This window comes from Falco biarmicus, chromosome Z (assembly GCF_023638135.1).
Source record: "Falco biarmicus isolate bFalBia1 chromosome Z, bFalBia1.pri, whole genome shotgun sequence".
Classification (NCBI taxonomy): Eukaryota; Metazoa; Chordata; class Aves; order Falconiformes; family Falconidae; genus Falco; species Falco biarmicus.
The window spans coordinates 68,906,979-68,926,973 of NC_079311.1; the positions used below are offsets into that span (position 1 = coordinate 68,906,979).

Consider the following 19,995-nt stretch of genomic DNA (forward strand, 5'->3'; position numbering starts at 1 on the left):
GAAGAGACTCAAAGTGAAAATAATCAGTGGTAATAATTACCTGGACACAATCTCACATCACCTGGTCAGCTGGTTGCATGACTTTGGGTTTCATGGGCAGAGACCAGATCAGTTAATAATCCCTGCTCTATCAGGTGCACCTGCAAGTCAAACAGTATTTAGTGTTCAAACAGTTTCTCTATTAAAAAATACTGAAAGGAAGTAAATGAACTACTATAGAAAGGGGAAAAGAGATTAAAAATGCTAGTGGACTATATTGGGCCATTGATTTTAAAGCAAAACTGTAAAAATCAGTGAGTGACTAAAAAGCAATGGCACGATAAAACCACTGGTATATGTAACTCAGTAAATTAAAACATAAGTCTTTGCTGCTGAAAGATTGTGTTTTAAATTCCTGTTTGCAAAATATTTTAGAAGCTGGCTCTTACTCTGTAAGAGTGCGTGATTTGGGGAAGGTAGCAAACAAGAACGTAACCTTGCCAAACAGTGCCAACCCCAGAAATTATTTGGGACTGCTATAAAACTTAACTCTCTTGTTTTTACCTCAGCTTTATTTTCTTTCACAGCTTCTCAGTCTACCAGTCTTCCCCCCTATCCCTATGCCTGTGTCCAAGGCAGTATCTGCGTCTGACAGAGAATATTTGTTCTCTTTTTCCTCAAAACCCTTCTCAGAAACCATCTGTTTTGTTGGATTTAGAGAAGACCATCTAAACCTTCCACCACTCTTGCCATGGCAGGAAAAGAAAGCTTTCATTTTCTGAAGGATGCTGTGCCACTTATGCCAATGAAGTGAGAGCTTCCTGAGGGAGGGTGCAGCAGTGTAATTACATAGAACAATGTGACAAAGCAGGGAAAAGGAGAAAAAAGTGGATAATGAAAGCATTGTACTGTGGCATATCCATTAATATTAGGTGTATGCCCCATTGCATATGACATTTAAATCTGCAGTACAGTTGTGAACAGAGTAAGGAACAATCCCGTGGCAGGCAAAGAAAATGAGCTGTCTCTTATCTGCAGTGGCTGAAGACAGTTCCTCAGTGGGTTGGCCTGGGTTTCTATGTCATACCAGGGCTAAAGGCACAGAATTGCTCAAAACAGAGTTTAACTTCATAACTTACATAGCATGTAACTTATACTTTCCCTGGGTGGCAGAGAGGGCTTCTGTGTTGACTATCAGTTTGAGAAAATGACAGTATCAGATGTGAAAACCAGAAGGAAATGCCACCTTATACTTGACACGGCTGTTGCTTTAGCCCTTAAGATCATTAGGTTACCACAGGCAGCATTTATAGCAAGGTTATTACATAATACTGAAGCTTTAACTGAAGCATTTGGCATCATAATGCTCATGTGCTAGATTTGATTACGACTACTCAAAATGGTATTTCGCTATCTATGCAGCTTTAAAATATATTTGTTGTGAAGAAATTAAAAATTCTTCTAGCTCTGTTTTCACAGTCAGTTGAGAAACAAAATACAAACAAAAAGCATTTCCTTGCCTTAGCAGCTTGTTATCTGTGTTTTTCACATAGCCTGTGTTGCTTTCTCTATAGGGCATGCACTACTGTCTTCTTGGGAAGGTTGCCATACAGTTTCATGGTCATTGCACAAAATTTGCCTTTTGATGTCTCTAGGAGACTGAAAAGGGCCCTGGTGAACTTTTATGTATTTATTGCATGCTTATTAAAAAAAAAAAAAAAAAAAAGCCCTTCTCAAAACAAAACAAAATCTCTTTTAAACAAAACTGAACACTTTGCATTGCCCACCTGGAAAGACCCTTCTCAACAGGGCTGCACAGGTGTCAGGTTGGCTTCACCAGGGGTCCTGCACTGAAGCCTTTCAATGGGATGCCACTGTCAGTGCCTGTAATGATGTTTGCAGTACTAGTTCAGAATAAAAGTGGACTTAGATTATCAGTTGCACATGTGAAACAATAGCTGTTGGAGTCTATCAAACCCACAGCCAGTGGTACTAGTGCAAATTGCTTCTCTTGCAGTGGAAACAAAGGCTCTTTATTGTCCTCTAAAACGAAGGTAAATTTTGCTAAGATTTCAGATGCTGAGCAGATTGCTCCTAAAAATACTTAAGATGGGAAGAAATAGATATGTATTTTGTACATCTGATTTCTCTTAAGTCAAAGGAAGTATAAGTAAGCCTTAGGTCTCTCATTTAGGATTGTTTGTAGAATTTTTTATTTGCTTGCCTTTTACTACTTTCATATTTTTTCATAACCTTTTTTAGATGTTTTGTCTGCTTCTCCAAAGCTCTCTCTGTTTTCTATATTTCTCCTTCTCATTATGGAAGAAGGAAACAAAGAAAGTAAGGGCATTATTTGACAGAACTTCCATTATTACTGTAGCATTTAAAGCTTTATGACTTCACCTTTAGATGAACCTGGCTATATTGAATAAAACACTTTCCCTGAGTGTTTCTGCAGAAGTGATCAGCAAGGAAATACAGTATCATCATTTGCTTGAGAGTTAAATCTCCATAGAGATGTGGGAAGTAATCCACTATTACTAACATCTTTTTGTCTGTCTTATTGGAGAATAATAAATAAGACTTACCCTTTATGTAAGATTTGGTGCATTTGGATGATTGAATGGTTGATGAATTAAACTATTCCTTCACAACCAGTAATATCACAAAAATTGTTAGTCTGTTTTAAGAAAGTCAGAAATTGTCTTAAAATTTGTTCTTTGCAGAATGTGCTTCATTAGCTTTTCTATCCTTGACAGGCTCTCTAGCTCTCTTATTCCTCATTTTTATTGTAATTAAAGGATTAACTTCAAGTCTTGTTAAAACTTAGTAATTTTTTTCTGTACCTAGTAAGTTCCACAATTCTGGAATAGAAGAGGATAGATCCTGTCACTCAAAGGTATTCCTCCAAAACCATCAGGTCTATAATGCTTTTCAAGGTAGTACAAAAGGCTGGTTGGAGTATTCTTTACTGCCATGGCTGTCATTTATCAGAGAAGCCTCCAGCTGCCATAAATTCAGTTCCCTGAGGATGTCTCTGAAGTGTTTACACTTCAAGACTAGGTAAAGATTAGGTAAGGAGAAGATAAGAAGATTACAGATATTTTCTAAGAATGAATGAAACACAGCACCTGGGAACATGAAGAAGAAGAGCAGTTTGTGGCAGAAGGTTGAGACTCGTGAATATTGTGTGATGTTGTGTGTTAACCTCAGTGATTCAGGTGAAGCTGCAGATTTAACAGTCTGACAAACAATTATACATTATCTAAAAAATAAATTATAATATCTAGATCTCCTTGAGATCATCATGCAGTAACAAGGTGTATGCTCAAATAAAATATGAAAGAAGGTTTCAGACTGTATATGTTAAACAAGAAATCATAAAGTAATAATAGTATTTATGAGGTTAACTGCTCAAAGCAGAGGTTTTCTGGTCTCCTCTAAGCTTCCATGGTTCTTTAAAAAAGTCTTTGTACTGCAGCTGTCTGACACTGACTCAGGTGTTTTCACATGAAATGCCTGCAAGGAGGCTGATTAATTGACTTTTATTCCCCACGATGGCATCTGCGTGGGATGAGACTTTGTCAGTGTTTCACACCACCTTGCTTCTGTGTAAGAGGTTATTCTTTATTGGAAAAACAAGGTGAAATGTGATCATCTGCATTGCTGTTTCTACCCCTATGAAGAATAAGAGAACTTTCTGTCTTGATACATGCTTATTAGGCAAAGCAAAAAAAGACGCTGAGATATGCCCAGCCTAGAAGAACCATTTCTTCATCATTAGGACACTGCTGTGAAATGAGGGCAGGCCAGTTCTCTGATCAGAGGTCAAGAAAAGTAATACATCCTATAACTGAGCAACTGGACCATCTTTGTTTACTGAAGAAACTCTGTCTCTCCCTGTAGTTTTGGACAGACCTTCCTATGCACAATAAACTTAATTACATGCAAGTCCATTTAAAAGGAAATTATTTTTGATGAATTGGCATTTTCCACTAGTTAATACAAAAAGAACTGTTTTTTGAACTCAAGACAGATTTTTGGTCTTATTAGGTCTTATTAGAGCCAGACTTTCCAGGATCAGCAGTTGTATTGTGCCAGTGTTTCTGTCTTGCTTGTGCTGATGCTGCTAGTAGCGTAGCTGTTGGCACAACACCAAGCTGATGTAACAACTATGCTGCTAATAACATTACTTATTTTCATTACAGCTATTAAGCAATAGATACAAAGTTACATGAATTCAACCTAATTATACCTTTTTCTATATTCCTTTTCTAAATATTGTTTCTAAATTGTTACTTCAAATTGCTTCTTGAAATAACTGGATTTCCTGTGGGTGAGACGCTAACAACTAAGCATACCCATTTAGCTAAAGGCATTGTAGCACATACCAAAATTAGCATTATGCTGTGTTTCTGTATTGCAGGATCAATGGGGAGAGGTGAAGCTCGTGCCACAGCAAACCACTGCTTCTGATAGGCACTCCCAAAATGCATCTCTCAAAAATATTCATTCAAATGAAAACAAGGAATTGACAATTGTCACCCTGTGTTCAGAGTCAGTATCAAATGTAGCTGCAGCATGTATTCAATGCCTAGGGACAATCGTCCCTGCCACAGGGCCTTGAGCTGTGCAGACTGCTGCTCCTGCTCAGAAATGAACTGAAGAAGTGTCTGAGCACAGATGAGCTGATCTTCCTCACTCTCCGCTTCCCCCAGAGTGCATGTGGGGGAATAACTCCTTCTGCCTCCTTTCTCTTCACTCCAGGCACTTCTTTTAATGTATATTCTCTTTTACTGGCACAGGTAAATTGAAAGGAAAAAAATGGAATCCAAAGCATTCAAACGATAAGGAAAATTGTACAAAATGATTGGATAGGTACTAAATTTCACCTTGAAACTGGAAACTTTAAGAAGACCATTACAGCATATCTGATATTTTTAAATAAACTGTCATCTATACAGTATTTTTCTCATTAAGAGAAAAAAATCAACCTGCCATAGACTCAATACAGTTTCACCTATAGTAGCATGAAGATACACTTTTCAAGCCTTGGGGCTTTGATAGTCATTTAATTAAATCAGATTTCTGTCATAACCTCTATGAAGAGAAGAACTGAGCATGGTTTTCATGATCGTTCTCTCTCCTTCCCCTTTTAACACAATAAAAAGTAAATTTGTGCAAGATGAATAACAGACTAAGAAAACAAATCCTATTCAGAAAATTCACTATAACTTAATTAATTTCTTAATTACACTAATTGAAAAGAACAATAATGTGGCAATTGAAAGGAAATGTTTAATTACTGCATGTAAGTAAAATGACAGCTTAAAGCATTCTTGCATGCAACAATACTCTTTGGGGGGTAATTAGTGAAAAATAGATAAACAGATGATAGCTTTTAGGCTAAACAAATCACTTCAAGTCCATCTGATGATGAAGACCTATAAAAGTGAACATATTATAACATTCAGCATGAACCTTACTTTTTACTTTGATCTGTGTTTGATTATAGACTTTTTTTCTTTCTGTGAAAATACCTGTATGCTAAGCAGAGTAGCAGTGTAGAAAGCAGATTGTAGAAATGTCTCTGGATTCATAGTGTATTCAGCCATTCAGTGACTGTGGGATGAACAGGTGAGCTTATTACTTTGCCACTACTGAAATAAGATAGCCAGATGGTTGATTGCAAGTTCACTGTTTGGTGTCTATTTGGAATACAATCAGATCTCTGGTCATTTCAGAACCACCTGTGCTTACTCAGTTTTGGTATATACAGCTATGGATAATCATCCTATGAGTAAATGTTAACGTTAGTGCTAACTTCAAGTTTGACCAAATACTCGGTTAAAGACTGTCCTTCGGTGCCTCAACAGTCATATCAAAAGTTCAGCTGGCTCATGAAATAACCTGCCGACGTAGGCCAGAGGACTGCACATAAAAGAGAGGTGTTTTTTGGAATGGAAGTTGTTCCTTTCTTCAGTGTGGTTGAGGGAATACATAAAAGAGGGTGACAGGGATTTGAGTCTTGTCCCCATTTGAAAGATGGAAGTATTTCAACATGCAAAACCTTTCTTTTCCTAATAGTCCCAGTTAAGGCTAGGATGAGAAGGATTTTAAAAGGATGAACTGTACAAATACCAGATGTACAGTAACTCTTACAAGGGATACAGCAATGTTTCTTGATCCCTGGCTGAATTCCCAGTGAAGAACGAGAGTCGCCTTTGGCCAAGTGCATGGAAACCAGCTGCATCCCTCTACTGAGTATAAAGCAGGAGCCTAGAGAGATTATTTTTAATATTAGGACAGAATCAGTGAGTCCACTCTTACATAGAAGAAAAAGCTGTTTTCATATGGAAGAGAACAAGCACTGCAAATAGCAGTGGCAGCTACTGAAGATAATCCTTTTAAATGTTCAGTGAAACTGAATAGAACTTGAGCTTAAACACATTAGGAATATTTATCCCGAATTCTTTATAGCTTGGGAGGGTGGTTTTGACCTTTCTTTCCTTTCTGTCCTTCAGTAATCTAAGAACCATTCAGGTGTTTAGCCAAGGGTAGTAGGCAAGAGCTTAGGCCTGTGCTGTCTTTGCATAATATGAGGGCTTTGCATTAATGAGGAATCCTTGTTAGGGAGGTAGGGTTGCCTTCCTGTGGAAGACAGCTGGCCAGCGATCATGTTCTCCTCTGTATTCTGGCAGCTGGTAGCTGCAGCTCCAGGCTAGAGGTATCAGCATGGCTCATACAGAGCAGCAAACCCAGTATATTATTGTTGGGTTCTCTAACTGTGAATCAAGGCAAAGAAACAGTTGGTGAATGGATTTTATGACTGACAACGACTGCAGAGAAGAGATAATAACTTGGGAGACCTTTTATCACCCAGCTGACAGATTCATTCTGTAGCACCATTTGTAGTCTGAGATGGGAAAGATATGTGTAACAGCATCCTGCAAATCGATGTGCCCTGTCCAGACTCTCACAGTCAAACAATGGCTGGGCCAAAAATAGGGGTTCCCCATCTATTGTGAGCAGAAATTCTGGTTTTACCTCATTTAAACCACTGTGTGTCAGGAGTAATGCTTGCAGCTGGTGACATGTTAAGGAGTTAAAGAAGAGAAAAATACCAGGTTCTCAGAATAAATGTGACAAGAGAAAATTGAATCGAAAATCTGTTAAATAGCCATTAATAAATATAAGCTATACAATTCTTCTCATTCCTTTCCCATTAATCTGTAACTTAATGTCTTTTATTATTATTTTAACAAATAACCCACTGACAAAGTTAGGCTGGAAGTTCTTGCCAAGGGAAAAAAGTATAGCCTGCTGTTGCTTTCTGTGTCTCATGTTATTAAAATTCTTCCTGGGAGGATCAAGCCTCAGGGATTTTTTTCAGGCATGATTTTTATTTATACAGATTAGATTATTCATTCCACAAGCAGAAGAAATATAATGTTGTGTTTAGACATACAACCATTCAGCTCAGCTAGTGAGTTAGAACTATGGGATACTGGCTTAAGAGATAATTTTAAAAACTTGTAAAGAATCTATTATCCAATTTCTCAAGTGATTGAGTGAAAAAAGCTGAATAATTTATTTCCTATGAGAGAAAAATAGATATCACAAAAAAGGAGTAAATGTGCCATACAAAATTACACATTCTTTTTTTGGGGGGTGGACACAACATGCCATTTGTACATACCATTTTCATAGCATTGCATAATAGATTATATGGAATTTAATTGAAACAGCTAGTAAAGTGTTTTAGAAAAGTGGCTTCTTTAAAATACACAATGTTTTCATTCAAAATAGTATCTTTAAATGGAAGTTAGGAATTTTCATTATGTGGTCTTTGCACAGAATTTTGCAAATCTTATCTCTTTAACTTCAACAGTTTATTTTGCTGAAAGAGTATTTTTAAAAAGTGATGTTATTCTTTTTTCATAAGAAGAAAAACTGTTCCCCTTTATATTCTTTCAGCACTTATTCATTGCACATGGGGTTACCCTGCAGATGCTGCAGAATGGAATCTGAACAAATGAAATATATTGCTTAAAAATGAAATGCCTGTGAATTTTTGCTCAGATGAAACTTCAGTTTGCATTTTTTAAATTCCTTTGTCAATGTAATATGAGTTACAAGTGAACATTCTGTTGAATACCACATTTAAGCATAGTAGACATTACAGATATTTCGTGAATTGTAAACCAGAATGTTATTTTGATATGTTTCATTTTTAACTAGGAATTGAAGTTTCTGGCATATTTAATAATTTGTGTAATTCCATTATTATCGGTTTTCCAAGTCCACTTATGCATTTGAGTAATTTTGAGAAAGAGGCAATAAAACCACTCAGGTAGTTAATATGGCAAAGCCCCTCCCCAGCTGCGATTCTTTCCAAATGCATGCTCATTGTTCAGTTCTGTCTGTGTCCATACAGCTCTCATTATCTCCAGAGCTATGTGTTAGTGCTGCTTGAGCGGGATGTGGATATTTTTAATACAAAACACACTTTCCACAAAGCAAAATTTTCCACCAAAGCCATTAACCTTTCCACAATCCAAGAAAATTATATCCATTTTCCACAAAAAAACCCCCACCCAAACAACCAAAATGCATAATTTTGCTTTAGCTTAAAATATTTTACATTTTGTTTTGGATAACTTCTGTATTAAACTGTGTTTGCTTTAAAAAAAAAATTGCAAATGCCACCCCTCCTGTTCTTTATCTTGTGATCTCTGTTGAATCTTCCCTCTTTTCCTGAAAGGTGGTCTGCCTGGTACCACCTGTGGAGAGGTGAGGTGCCTAAAATTCCATGAATAAGAAAATTCATGTCAGACTGAGACAACGTTAAGTGTTCAGAAGGTTTGAAACGTTTCCCTCTCCCCTCACCATCCCCACCCTCACCCTCTCCACCCCGCTCTCACCACAAACCACTTCAGAAGGTTTTTCACCCTTTTCTTCACTGGAAAGAAAAAAAAATAATCTGTAAACAGTAAATAAAATCATGTTCCCAGCAAGGTAAAGGACAAGAGAAGAGGCAAAGCTACTTGATTCCTTCAGCTCATTTGAAGGCTTTACAGCACAATAGCACAGAGAAAAGGGATTTTGAAATCAATGCTGCCTGCTTATATTTTGTGGAAAGTGCAGGAATTACATTTGAACTTTGGATGTGTAAAACCACTGAACTTTCACAGGGATTAGAAAATACTGGAAAATTGTTTTGTTACGTTGTAAACTGTGTGTTTATAGAAACATTCTACTAAGAAAAAGGTATTTGAGTAATATGAAAATATTTGGGATGTGCCTTTTTATTCAACACTTACTTGAAAACCTAAGATGAGCTGGTTTTTGAAATGTCATATGCTCTTCCAGGTAAGATAACTGACAGTCACCTCAATCATGGGTCTAGTCAATATTAAAAAGTTAGACAGAGGAGAAATTTTCTAATTATATTGCCTTATTAGAATTTTATACGTCAGACAGTTCTGTTACTTTATAGTGCATTTTTCCAGTTGGTATTCTATGATGTGTTGGCATACTAACTACTTTCCCTTACCTTGATTCAACGAGAGCATCATGTATTGCCCTTCCAATGCAGAGTTCCCATCTACTTTTTTCCATAAGGAATCTGAAACACAATTATAAAATCCTTACCTGGCATTTGATAACTAAGAGTTGTCAGTGCCTCCCTGTAGCATTCATTTTCTTATTCTGATAACCAAAGTTTTTAAATTTCTTCATTACTTAGAAAGGCTTCACCTTGATCAGATTGCTTCCTCTCACCTTTCTGCTCCTTCTCAGTGAGTTAAATGTCCTACAAATTATAATACTGCTCAGATTCTTCTTTTATACATGGCAGGCAAGCATTTTCAAACCATTTTAAGAATACTGAGGAGTTTATTGTATCTAAATTCTGGGACACAATTTACAGAAGAATTTTACAAATGATCTCTGTTTTCTTTTTACGTTTGTCATTAGTATATAGGATATTTTTTTTTTTGACACACCTCATTGAAAAGTTTGTATTTGTGAGGCTGTGCTCTTGACTGGATATAAACATCCAGTAAAGTGCTCTTTCCTCTTTTTTTTTTTTTTTGGTTTTTTTTCCCGAGCCTATCTATATGTGATTCATTTTATATTAATATCTTATACAGTATTTAAAAAATAACATAAAATACTTTATTAATGTACTTTAAGGGTCAGGATTACATTTGTGATAAAACAAAAGAGAACCTGAACATAAAAATATTTGCTATTTATTATAGGTTTTTGGGAGGAAATTTCCTAGAAGTGAGGCTCTACTGCCAAGGACAAAATCATTGTCCAAAGTGCAAAAGGCATATCATTTGAAATGGATTTTCAAAAGAAGGTTCAGGGACCAGGGTTCTTTGAAAAACTAGTCAGTTATTGAAGTTCTTGAGTGTTGGTAATTTGGAAAAATCTGACTGGCATTTTTTGCTGAAAGGTGTTCAGGTAATTTGGGTGTGACCAGGTTCAGGTACTGTATGTTAATGTCATTGGTTTCGTGTTTTTTAACTGATATTATTAATGTATTTCATATGTTTGCATGTTTTATTGGGTCAAGGATTAAATGTTGACCTGTAAAGATTATTAGGACTATCAGAAATTTTTAAGTTAAAAGGGGCAACTTACTAGTTATGAAACACTATAAGGAAAGGACCTGGTAGGCTCAACACATGTACCAAAATATCTTGTTCACTGTTCAGGTTTCCATATAGCTGGTTTCGTTGGGATATTGCCTGTATTGGGATACTTTAAAATAAGTTCCCTGATTCAGATACAAATCATTATGAGAAAGACCTGACTCCTCTCCTTTGCCTTTTGCCATACTTATTTTTTAAAGGATGACTGCAGTTTTCCTAACCAACTCTACTAAGGACCTCATATGATCCATGTCATACTACTCACGTTTTGCTGGAGGGGCACAGTAGGAAAATTTTGCTACATATAAGGAGCCCATGAATAAGATTATGGTTGAAACAATAGGAAAAAGTCATTACTTGATGGTGCTTTGCAGTAAAAATCTGTGAAATATTACTTTGAAATTCACTTAGCTCTTGCCTATTTCAGCAATTTTGTTTATTTGTGTAGCATTTACAGGCATTTTCATATCAGTAATGAATATAACACACTAGGATAGAAATTACTGACATTATGGTAATGCCATATATAAATCACATTAGTATACATACTCATTTTAGGATAAACAATTCAATATTTACCTTAAAAAAGAGGTGAGGAATTGTCAGCAGCACAGTATTTCTTCCATTCAGGGAGATTCTGAAAAGGCCAGGAACACACAGCTGTAACAGGTTTGAAAAACAGCATCAGCATTCAAAAATACTGTTTACTTCTATGAAAACATAACACAACTTATGATGATTTTGAGAGACAGAAAAATTAAAGTGGAAAAATAAAATAATCTTTGTACAGGCCAAAACCAGTGTAGATTATATAGAAGCACAGTGGGACACAAAAATAGCTATTTGTATGGATAATAAAAGCATTTAAAATACCATCAAGTAGGATCAGAAGGCTTGTGATGCCCATATTTCAGAGTATAAGCCAGCTGATCCAGGAAAAGATGACAATCTTTTTAATTATTTGCAGTCAGTTACATCATTATGCATTAAGAAGTTTTTTTTTTAAGCAGTCTGAAACCATTTGATTACCAGAAAACATATTGAGGTTAATTGGTACGTATTTAGGGTTTTATGGAAACAAACTCATACTTGGGAGTAATAACATTAGACAAAACAATGATGTTCTCATTTTAAAAAGTTTATCTTAGCTTTCCTTTGTCTTGCTGTGTCTTCATCCAGTGCAGGCTTTGCTGAATAGCCTGTATTCCTCTTATTTCTCTCCTCAGAACCCTGGAATTTGATTTAGTTTGCTGTTGCCTTTAGAGGCTTCTGACATTCCTTTAGATGTGCACGCATGGAGTCCTTTATTAAGTAGTCCTCCCTGGAAAATCAAGTGCTCCTTGGTGTCATTCAGAAGCAAGGATGGAAAGGCAATTTGAAACCAAAAAAGAAAGTTTTAATACAGTAATTTATATTTTGAATGTAGTCTGATGCTACTCATGTGGCATAAGAAAGCTAAAAAAAAAAAAAGAAAAGTCAGGTTTGAGGGAACTTGCTATCTCTGAAAGTTATTTCACACAGATGTAAGAAAAGCACCAGAGGAGCTTTTGTGAATGTGGAATTAAGACATCTCTTTTCTGAATAAGCAATACAAAAGACAAACAAACCAAACAAAACCACATAAAACCTCTAAAGCAAACCAAAATTTTCAGTCTAGAATGGAAAAGACACAGGATACAGTGTGGCGAGAACAGTCATTAGAAATAAATTATTCCACTCACATACGAAAATGCAGGTTCAAGTGTCAGGTCTGATGAATAACTTAGGATCAGTTACAGCTCTTTTAAATATTGTTAAAATACAGTTTTGAGAAAACTTCACTGACAGTTTGATCAACTTCATATGTAAAATGACACTTAGAAAAATCAGAGGAAGAAGCCATTCAATTTTCATATTTATTCAAGGGATTCACAGTGCTAATGAGAATCTTTAAACCTTTTTGACATGTAATCTTTTCCCAGAAAATATTTCAGTTCTTTTTATTAGCCTTCTTTTTTATGAGTAAAGAAAACAAAACCAACCAACAACCAATAACAAAAATCAGTATGGTTATTTAAAAGTGAAAAATTTATCAGTTTCCAGCCTTTATTGATATCTGTGGTACCCACAGAGAAAATATTCTTTACGTGACATGAAGAATACTTCATATTCTTCACTGGCATGTGACACACCACAGTGACAACTAATCTGGGAAACCCTCAAAATTCCCAGTAACACATAGCAGGTTGAAAAATGAAGTCACTTTTCTGAGAAACAAAAAACCCAATTATTACTTTGACTGAGTTAGTGAAACACATTAGTTGGTGAAACAATAATAAGAAGTTTTGAGGAAGTACTTCACATGAATGTTCTGACAGAATGTCAAGAAGGGAGCAGTAACATAAATGATACAGAATATGAGTCAAAATCACACTGAGAAAGGTTAGGAGAAGCTTTGTTACAGGGTATATTAACGGGATAGCGACCACTCACAGAGTCAGATATTATGAAATGGAAAGAGACCTTGACAACATTTCAGATGGTTAAATATTTCTGGGAATTGTGGGAGACTTTAACTTCCTTGCTGAATTTTTTTACAAAATGTTGCTGATATGCAGCTGTCCCTATTATTCTATGTGTTATTAATTTGGAAACATTTTGAGACAAACCAGTAATAAGCACTACATTCCTACTAGTTTTATTTTTTCTGTTTCCCTAAAATTTCTTATGTGTAAGCATAAACCCTGGTAGATAAGAGAACTCACTTGTGTGGGAGAAAGCACCTAGTAATAGCACTAATGAAAGGGAGCAGTGTAAACTGCTGGCAAAGCAAATTGCTTTTAGCATGAATACACTTCTTCATGGTCATTCTGGTATACAAGTGCTTTGCAGCTCACTAGCATTATCTATCTCAATGAATGTAGTATATTTTTTATTACCAAGGATTACTCCATATTTGTGTTGCTCAGGCATATTTGTATGCAAGTAAGATCGAGCAAAGTGGTGCAGCCCCTACGCTAGGGAGCATAGTAAAGTCTTTTCCCTGCCTATGTGTGCTATGACACACACCTGCTACACATCTTTACATGAAGCCACAGCAGTGAAGGGCTGGACACAGACATGAAGAGGACATTGCACAGTGCAGCATCTTCTCCTTGGCTTTGCTGCAGGGAAGCTGAAGCACTGCACAGCAGCTGGGACTATGTGACCACCTTGGTGAGATATATAGAGCACTGGGTAGTCTCGCGTCCCTTCCCTCTAAGTAAATGGGTGCCTAGATTAGCTGTAACTGATTAGTAGGCTAATTTTAGAAGCAACACTTTGTTTATGCTAGAGCATATCTGTCTTCTGGTGACCTAGAACTCTGATTCAATCCTACAATATATGGATAAATTTCTCCATATCAGAAACAAATGATGAGCATGCAAATATAAATCTTACTTCTGAAGGATGGGAGTGAAGAGGTCTTGCTTTGGAGATGCAAAATATCTATACAAAGGTTAAATCACGCCTACATATTCATGGTACATTTTTGAATAGTCCTGTGCAAAATTACCTCATATTTGTGGAATGTGTATTGTACATGTGGTCTCATCTAATATTTTGCCACTTTGCAAAGCAGAACCTAATTTCAATTCCAGAGGATGGAGCAGTCTTCAATTATATAAGTTAAAGAATATGTGCTGCATTTTGTAGGGAGTGTAATGTGTATTATAAATTCATTTAATTGCTTTACAGAAATTCTGATCCTAATTAAGACTTCATTGGCTTTTTCGTGGAAAAGAGTTAAAAGTGCCTAATTAAGCATGAAAAAATTAATGAAAAAAATTTAAATTAAGATGTTGTACATATGTAAACCAAATTTCTGCCAAGTTTTAACTCACCTATAAGCCTGGGATGAGTTTTATCCTCTGTGTCTTAGTGCCTTATCCTTGCCTTAGAGACAAGGATGGAGGGTCTGAGGGGCAAAAGTCTTGCTCAGGCACTAGTTGTCCATTTGCAGTTTGGGCATCTTCTCCATTTTGTGGGTCTCAGATATATCATGCAGTGTAGTACAGTAGAACTCCGAGTATGTTAGTTCTAGACTTTCTTTTCTGAAAACCCTACCCAAAAAGGCTTCTGAAGAAGAGAAGCAAACAAAGCAGAAGACATGACAGAGGATTAGTAGAAACAAGGAAACCAAATGCACATGGTAAATGAAGTGAGGTCCTCTGAGTCTCCTGGGTCATGGAATTTCTCTTCTCCCACTTTCTATTTCCTGATACCATACCTATTTTCCCAGTTCACTTCTCTCTTTTCATCATTGCTCCTGAGGAATTCTTTCTAGTTCATTATCTCCACAGCTTTTACCTTTGTTCTTCAACTACTTTGTAAGCATACACAACATTAATGTTACATATTGATACAACATATCCAGTTTCTGAAATTTCAGACCTTAAACTCTCTGTGGATGTAGCACTAGAGACATAGAGAAACACTGTGTACAGTTTCCCTGTCTGTTGCATGGAATGAGCTAAAAATGGTGTTGGTGTACTTTCGCAACTTATGTATAGCTGGGAATTTAGGGAACACATGACATGTGTGAAGGTTTGGCTTCTAAAACTTATATATTCATGTGGATATCAGCATGCATCACGACTAAAGGCAGTTTCTGCAATTGGTAGTTGTGATGTCACGTAAGTAATACTAAATTAATATTTCTGTGAAGGTTCTCTGACATAAATAAAATGCGATCTTTATAACATATGTAAAGCTTAATTTGCTACGTGAATGAATTTTCATTTTGCTGGTGCCTTCTTTAGGTAGTAAAAAAGTGGGTTTTTTCTGATTCTTCCTTTAATTGTCTTGACAGTACAAACAAGTGGAACAGTACATGTCATTCCACAAGTTACCTGCTGAAATGCGCCAGAAAATCCATGATTACTATGAGCACCGCTACCAAGGCAAGATCTTTGATGAAGAAAACATTTTGAATGAGCTCAACGATCCCCTCAGGGAGGTAAGATTAAAGCATTTGAGGAGTTTTTCATGCTATGGAAATTTTTCATGCCTTTGCTGTTTCTGTGTTGAAATGCTCTTTCTGATTCTATTCTGTAACATTTCATCTCATTTGACCTTGTCAATGAATGACCAGGATAATGAATTTAATATTAGTTTGACACAAAGACATAAGCAGATTTACATCTAGTCTGAACCAGTCTGTCAGAATCATGGCCACACAAGGATGTCAAAGAGTAAAATCCTGTTCTTAATTGTTGAGTGAAACTCATGGGTTTCTGCAATTCTTTAAAATAGAGAGGGGCTGTACTAGAATGGTCCTGGGTGAAAGGTTTTTTCTGCTCTCCCTGACTGCTGACCATGCACCCGTGCTGATGAAACCACTGGAAGTCACCAGTGAAGAGAGAGTTGCTGTTTTTCACTGTGTGAAGTAGCATCCTTGGTTAGGGTGGTCTCTACTGGAGATGAGGAAGCTGGAGTATGATACACAAGCCACTACAAAATCTCTTTTCTTAAAACTCCAGTCTGTATTCCCATTTCAGGGGGTTTATAATATTGTGTTGTGCTGTGCTGTGCTGTGCTGTGTTGTGTTGTTATGTAACGCTATGTTACATTTGTTGTGTGGAAACAGCTGGAATATTCTTTGGCAAGGTGCTTGTGTGGGGGGAAAGCAGCATTCATCTTGCTGTAACAGAAATAGCTGCTTAATGGGAATATAAATCTGACTGTCTTTTGTTGGGTAGTGCTCATGTCTGACCTACTCAAGGATGTTTGTGTTACCAGTTGGCTGATACCCTCTACTGAAAGGAGGAAAAAAAACTCAGAGAATAACGAAGTTGAAAAATTCAGGGAGAAGAAAGCATAAACAGGGAAAAGAGAAAAGAAGCAAGAAAAAGCGAGAATAAAGGAGGAGCAATCTGATATGTGATGAAACCTGTACATTTTTTCAGTGATAGCAAGTAATGCTTTTTAGTATCTTCTGCCATGGGGTGAGAGGTGCTGAATGTATATTTGCATGTGTATATATATATATAAAAATAACGTATACATATTACCAAACAGAGCGCAGGATGACACCTGTAGTTTTAGAAATATACATGAAGGTTGTTTGGATTTTTTTTTTAATAAGTTCTGTGGCATAAGAAGAGGATAGGTCTGTGATGGATTGTCTGTACCATTGAATATTTCTCTTTGTTATGAAGGGGAAACATGGCAATCCATTGCCAAGATCAATCAAGTTCTATAGTTAAAATAGTTATAAGAAACTAACTGCCCTGCCTGTTCATGGGCTCTGAGGGCAGCTGGCACAGTTTTGCCACATCCATGTTATGAAACTCCAGTAGTGGCCTCCCTCCTCACAAAGTGCCGACTGGGAATGGTGAATGCTGCCCAAAATTGCTGGGTCATTGCTAGATGGTTCAAGTCAAAATCAGGCCAAACCGTGATTGTTCTAAAAAATTAACACTATAGATGACAGAATTCCAGTGCCTGGGCCCATTAGATTCCCTAAGACAGATGTAGCCTGAGTCCTTTTGTTATATTGTGAATTTCTAAGTGTTTTGGAGGGCAAAGGGAGATCTCTGGCTTTTGCACTGCCTGTGCCAGTTTACCCTTTGGCTTCCCTTGGTAGCTTTTGAAATGTTAGGATGAGAATGTACTGTAAAAATCTATCATGTAAGACAGGAAAATATGGGAATTATCCCTAGAGTACAGTGACAGTCAAAACATGAATCTTGGCCAGTATGGAACCTTTTTTTTGTTAAAAGAACAGAAGCATGTACAGATGCATCAATCACTGACATCAGAAACAGTTTCATCTGTTTCCACTTTTACGGAAAGTTTTTCTCCATAAATCAAGTCTAATACACTTCCATTGCAAAATCTTCTTTTATTAACAAACAGTTTGCTGTTATGGCACTCTAATTACCTGTCTTTTCCTCCCTTCATTCCTCCCTGCCTTAGTCCTGTCACCTTACCTTCCTTTTTTCTTATCGCCTAAGAGCAGCATGGAAAATTTGGTCAAGCATAAAACCCAAAAAGCACTTCTGAGGAGAGATGAAGTATGGAAACTTTCAAAAATTAATGAGCCACTAAAAACATGGAGTAAGAATAGAATTTCACAGAAAAGGTGGCTTCTGTTTTTGCTGTGGTCGTGCTGCACTTAGGATGTCTTCTTTGTTCCCTGTATTATATACGAAAAATACATTTACTCATCTACAATCAGGTTGCACACTGCTCTGATGACAACATAGTAGTTGTTCAGAAGAAGATAAAAAAAAATAAAGAAAAAAAAAATAAGTAAGAACTGGACAATGGCAATGCCAGAAGACTTTTGCCAATGAATCTGTCCAAATTGTGGCAGCAGCTTACGCACAGTGCTTTAAAAACACCACTTTTTTACTTGCTGAAATTAACAGTTTGAAATTCTGTTTTAGCTACCAATTCAGTATGTGCAGTTTGGTAGTGCAGGTAGAGGTTTTTTGATGTTACTAATGAATAATAAAGTAGAGCCTTTTAAAGGCAGAACACAATTGTTCACATATTGGACAGGATATACCATCTTCTGTACCAGTATCTGCACAAGGCTATAATGTTGAGGTGACAACACAGGTAGTGTAGCTGCATCATTCAAGAATAAGTATTTACTGCATTTCTTAAGTTTTTAATGAATCCTGCATTTTGTGGTACTTTGAGTTTAGCATTGGGTAAGAATTAAACATTCAGTCTCCACAGGGTATACTTACCTTGATCAAAGTATCTTCTGGTTAAGACTTTGCACGGAAATCATTATTTCCTCACAGTAAGTAGAACAAAAGAAACCACACAAACTACTGCATAATTATAACATGGATATTATAAAATGTTATAAAAAAGGTTGCAGTGTCTTCTAGTTCTCCTTGTTCTCAACCGTTCAAGTTTATTGTATGGACTGAAATTTTCCATGGCTAGGCTCTCTTTACTGATTATGACCCTTTTTTGGCCCATGTTGGAAAAAAAGTTGTCTCACTCTTTTTTAGCAGAGAAGTAATTATGCATGCTATAAATACGATCATTCAATCATTAAAAATACCTAAAGGACATAGAATTAGCAGTAAAAATCTGGTGTAAAATTAATTCTTATGTGATCAATACTCCTAATAAAGCTGTATATGCTTATAGTAGAGGTAAAAGATCTTCTGGTAAAAAAGGATGGATGTTCATTTTACTGAGCTTCTGAAAATTATGTATGAAACATTCATACTTGATTGTATGATGAAAATAAGGAAAAGCTAAGAAAAGGTCTGGTGCACATGTGTGAGTGGCTAACATTGGGTAACAGCAACAGAGTCATGTTTATTGTGGGGAATTAACTACAGCTTCATAAAATACGAAGAAAAGAATACTGAACATTTTCAAATTTTACAAGGCTTTCTTTAGGTGCTTCATAGCTGTGTTAAGCTGGTAGTTGACCTGTATCATTCAAGGGTAAACTTGCATTAATGAAGAGATTCCCTTCAATGACTGGGAACTAAGGTAGACACTTATTAGAAAATGGGACTTAAAAACTTTATCTTCTCCCCAGTTAAATTGGTTGCACAGTTTGGGTATATTAGTCCCATGGTAATGTAGTTAATTGGATATCCTCAGCTCTACGCACTCAAACGGTAATAACTATGCATTGCCATATGCGGTGTGCTGCACCCTGCTCTTAAGGGAAGGTGCTCTCTGATGAAAATAAAGAATTAAAGGTTTCTTTTCATTAAATTCAGAAATTTCACTCTTACTTGAAAGCATATCCCCTTTTTCACAGTTACATTTCTCTGATAATAACTGTCCAGCCTTGTTGAGAATCAGTTAGTCAGAGGTCTTCTAGCAGTTAAAATTTCAGTAGATATAGAAGATTTTAAATTGCTTCTGCCAGGCCATGCAAGGTTGGATTTGTCAAACCTATCTGTAGCTCCATACAAGCTCTGCAAAAAGTCTGAGCTAATCGTCAGGCTTTCTCTGCACATACCTCTCCCCATACACTCTAGTGGTAAAAATCTAGCTGACTAGCTTAGAAAACAGGCTACATCTTCAAATAGCAGTTGATGTATGAAATAAATGCTACCTTTAATAATATTTGCAATTAACTACCTACCTACCTCATTTCTTGAGGTAGTAATTAGCAATTGGTAGCAATTAGCATGTTTGCCTTATATAAATATCATCTCTGGTTCTTCAGCAGACATAGATACTTGTGAAGTTTCTAAGGTTCCTATCTTTTAACTTGGAGTTCTTGTCACCTACATCCTTGAACATCATTTGGCATCAGAAAGCCCCTAATCCTAAAAGTTGTCTTTATGGCTGTCATGACATGAAATGGTGATGGTACAGACAACAAGAAAGAAAAAAA

The 19,995-nt window shown here is 36.4% G+C and overlaps 1 protein-coding gene across 1 annotated transcript in view; it reads left to right on the forward strand.

Annotated features, from left to right (window-relative positions):
• Positions 1 to 19,995, forward strand: part of HCN1 (hyperpolarization activated cyclic nucleotide gated potassium channel 1) — a 195,141-nt gene that overhangs the window by 136,563 nt on the left and 38,583 nt on the right. Inside the window, exon 5 of the mRNA XM_056325802.1 lies at positions 15,475 to 15,621. Within this exon, the coding sequence (XP_056181777.1) occupies positions 15,475 to 15,621 (147 nt within the window). The remainder of the gene's footprint in view (positions 1 to 15,474; positions 15,622 to 19,995) is intronic.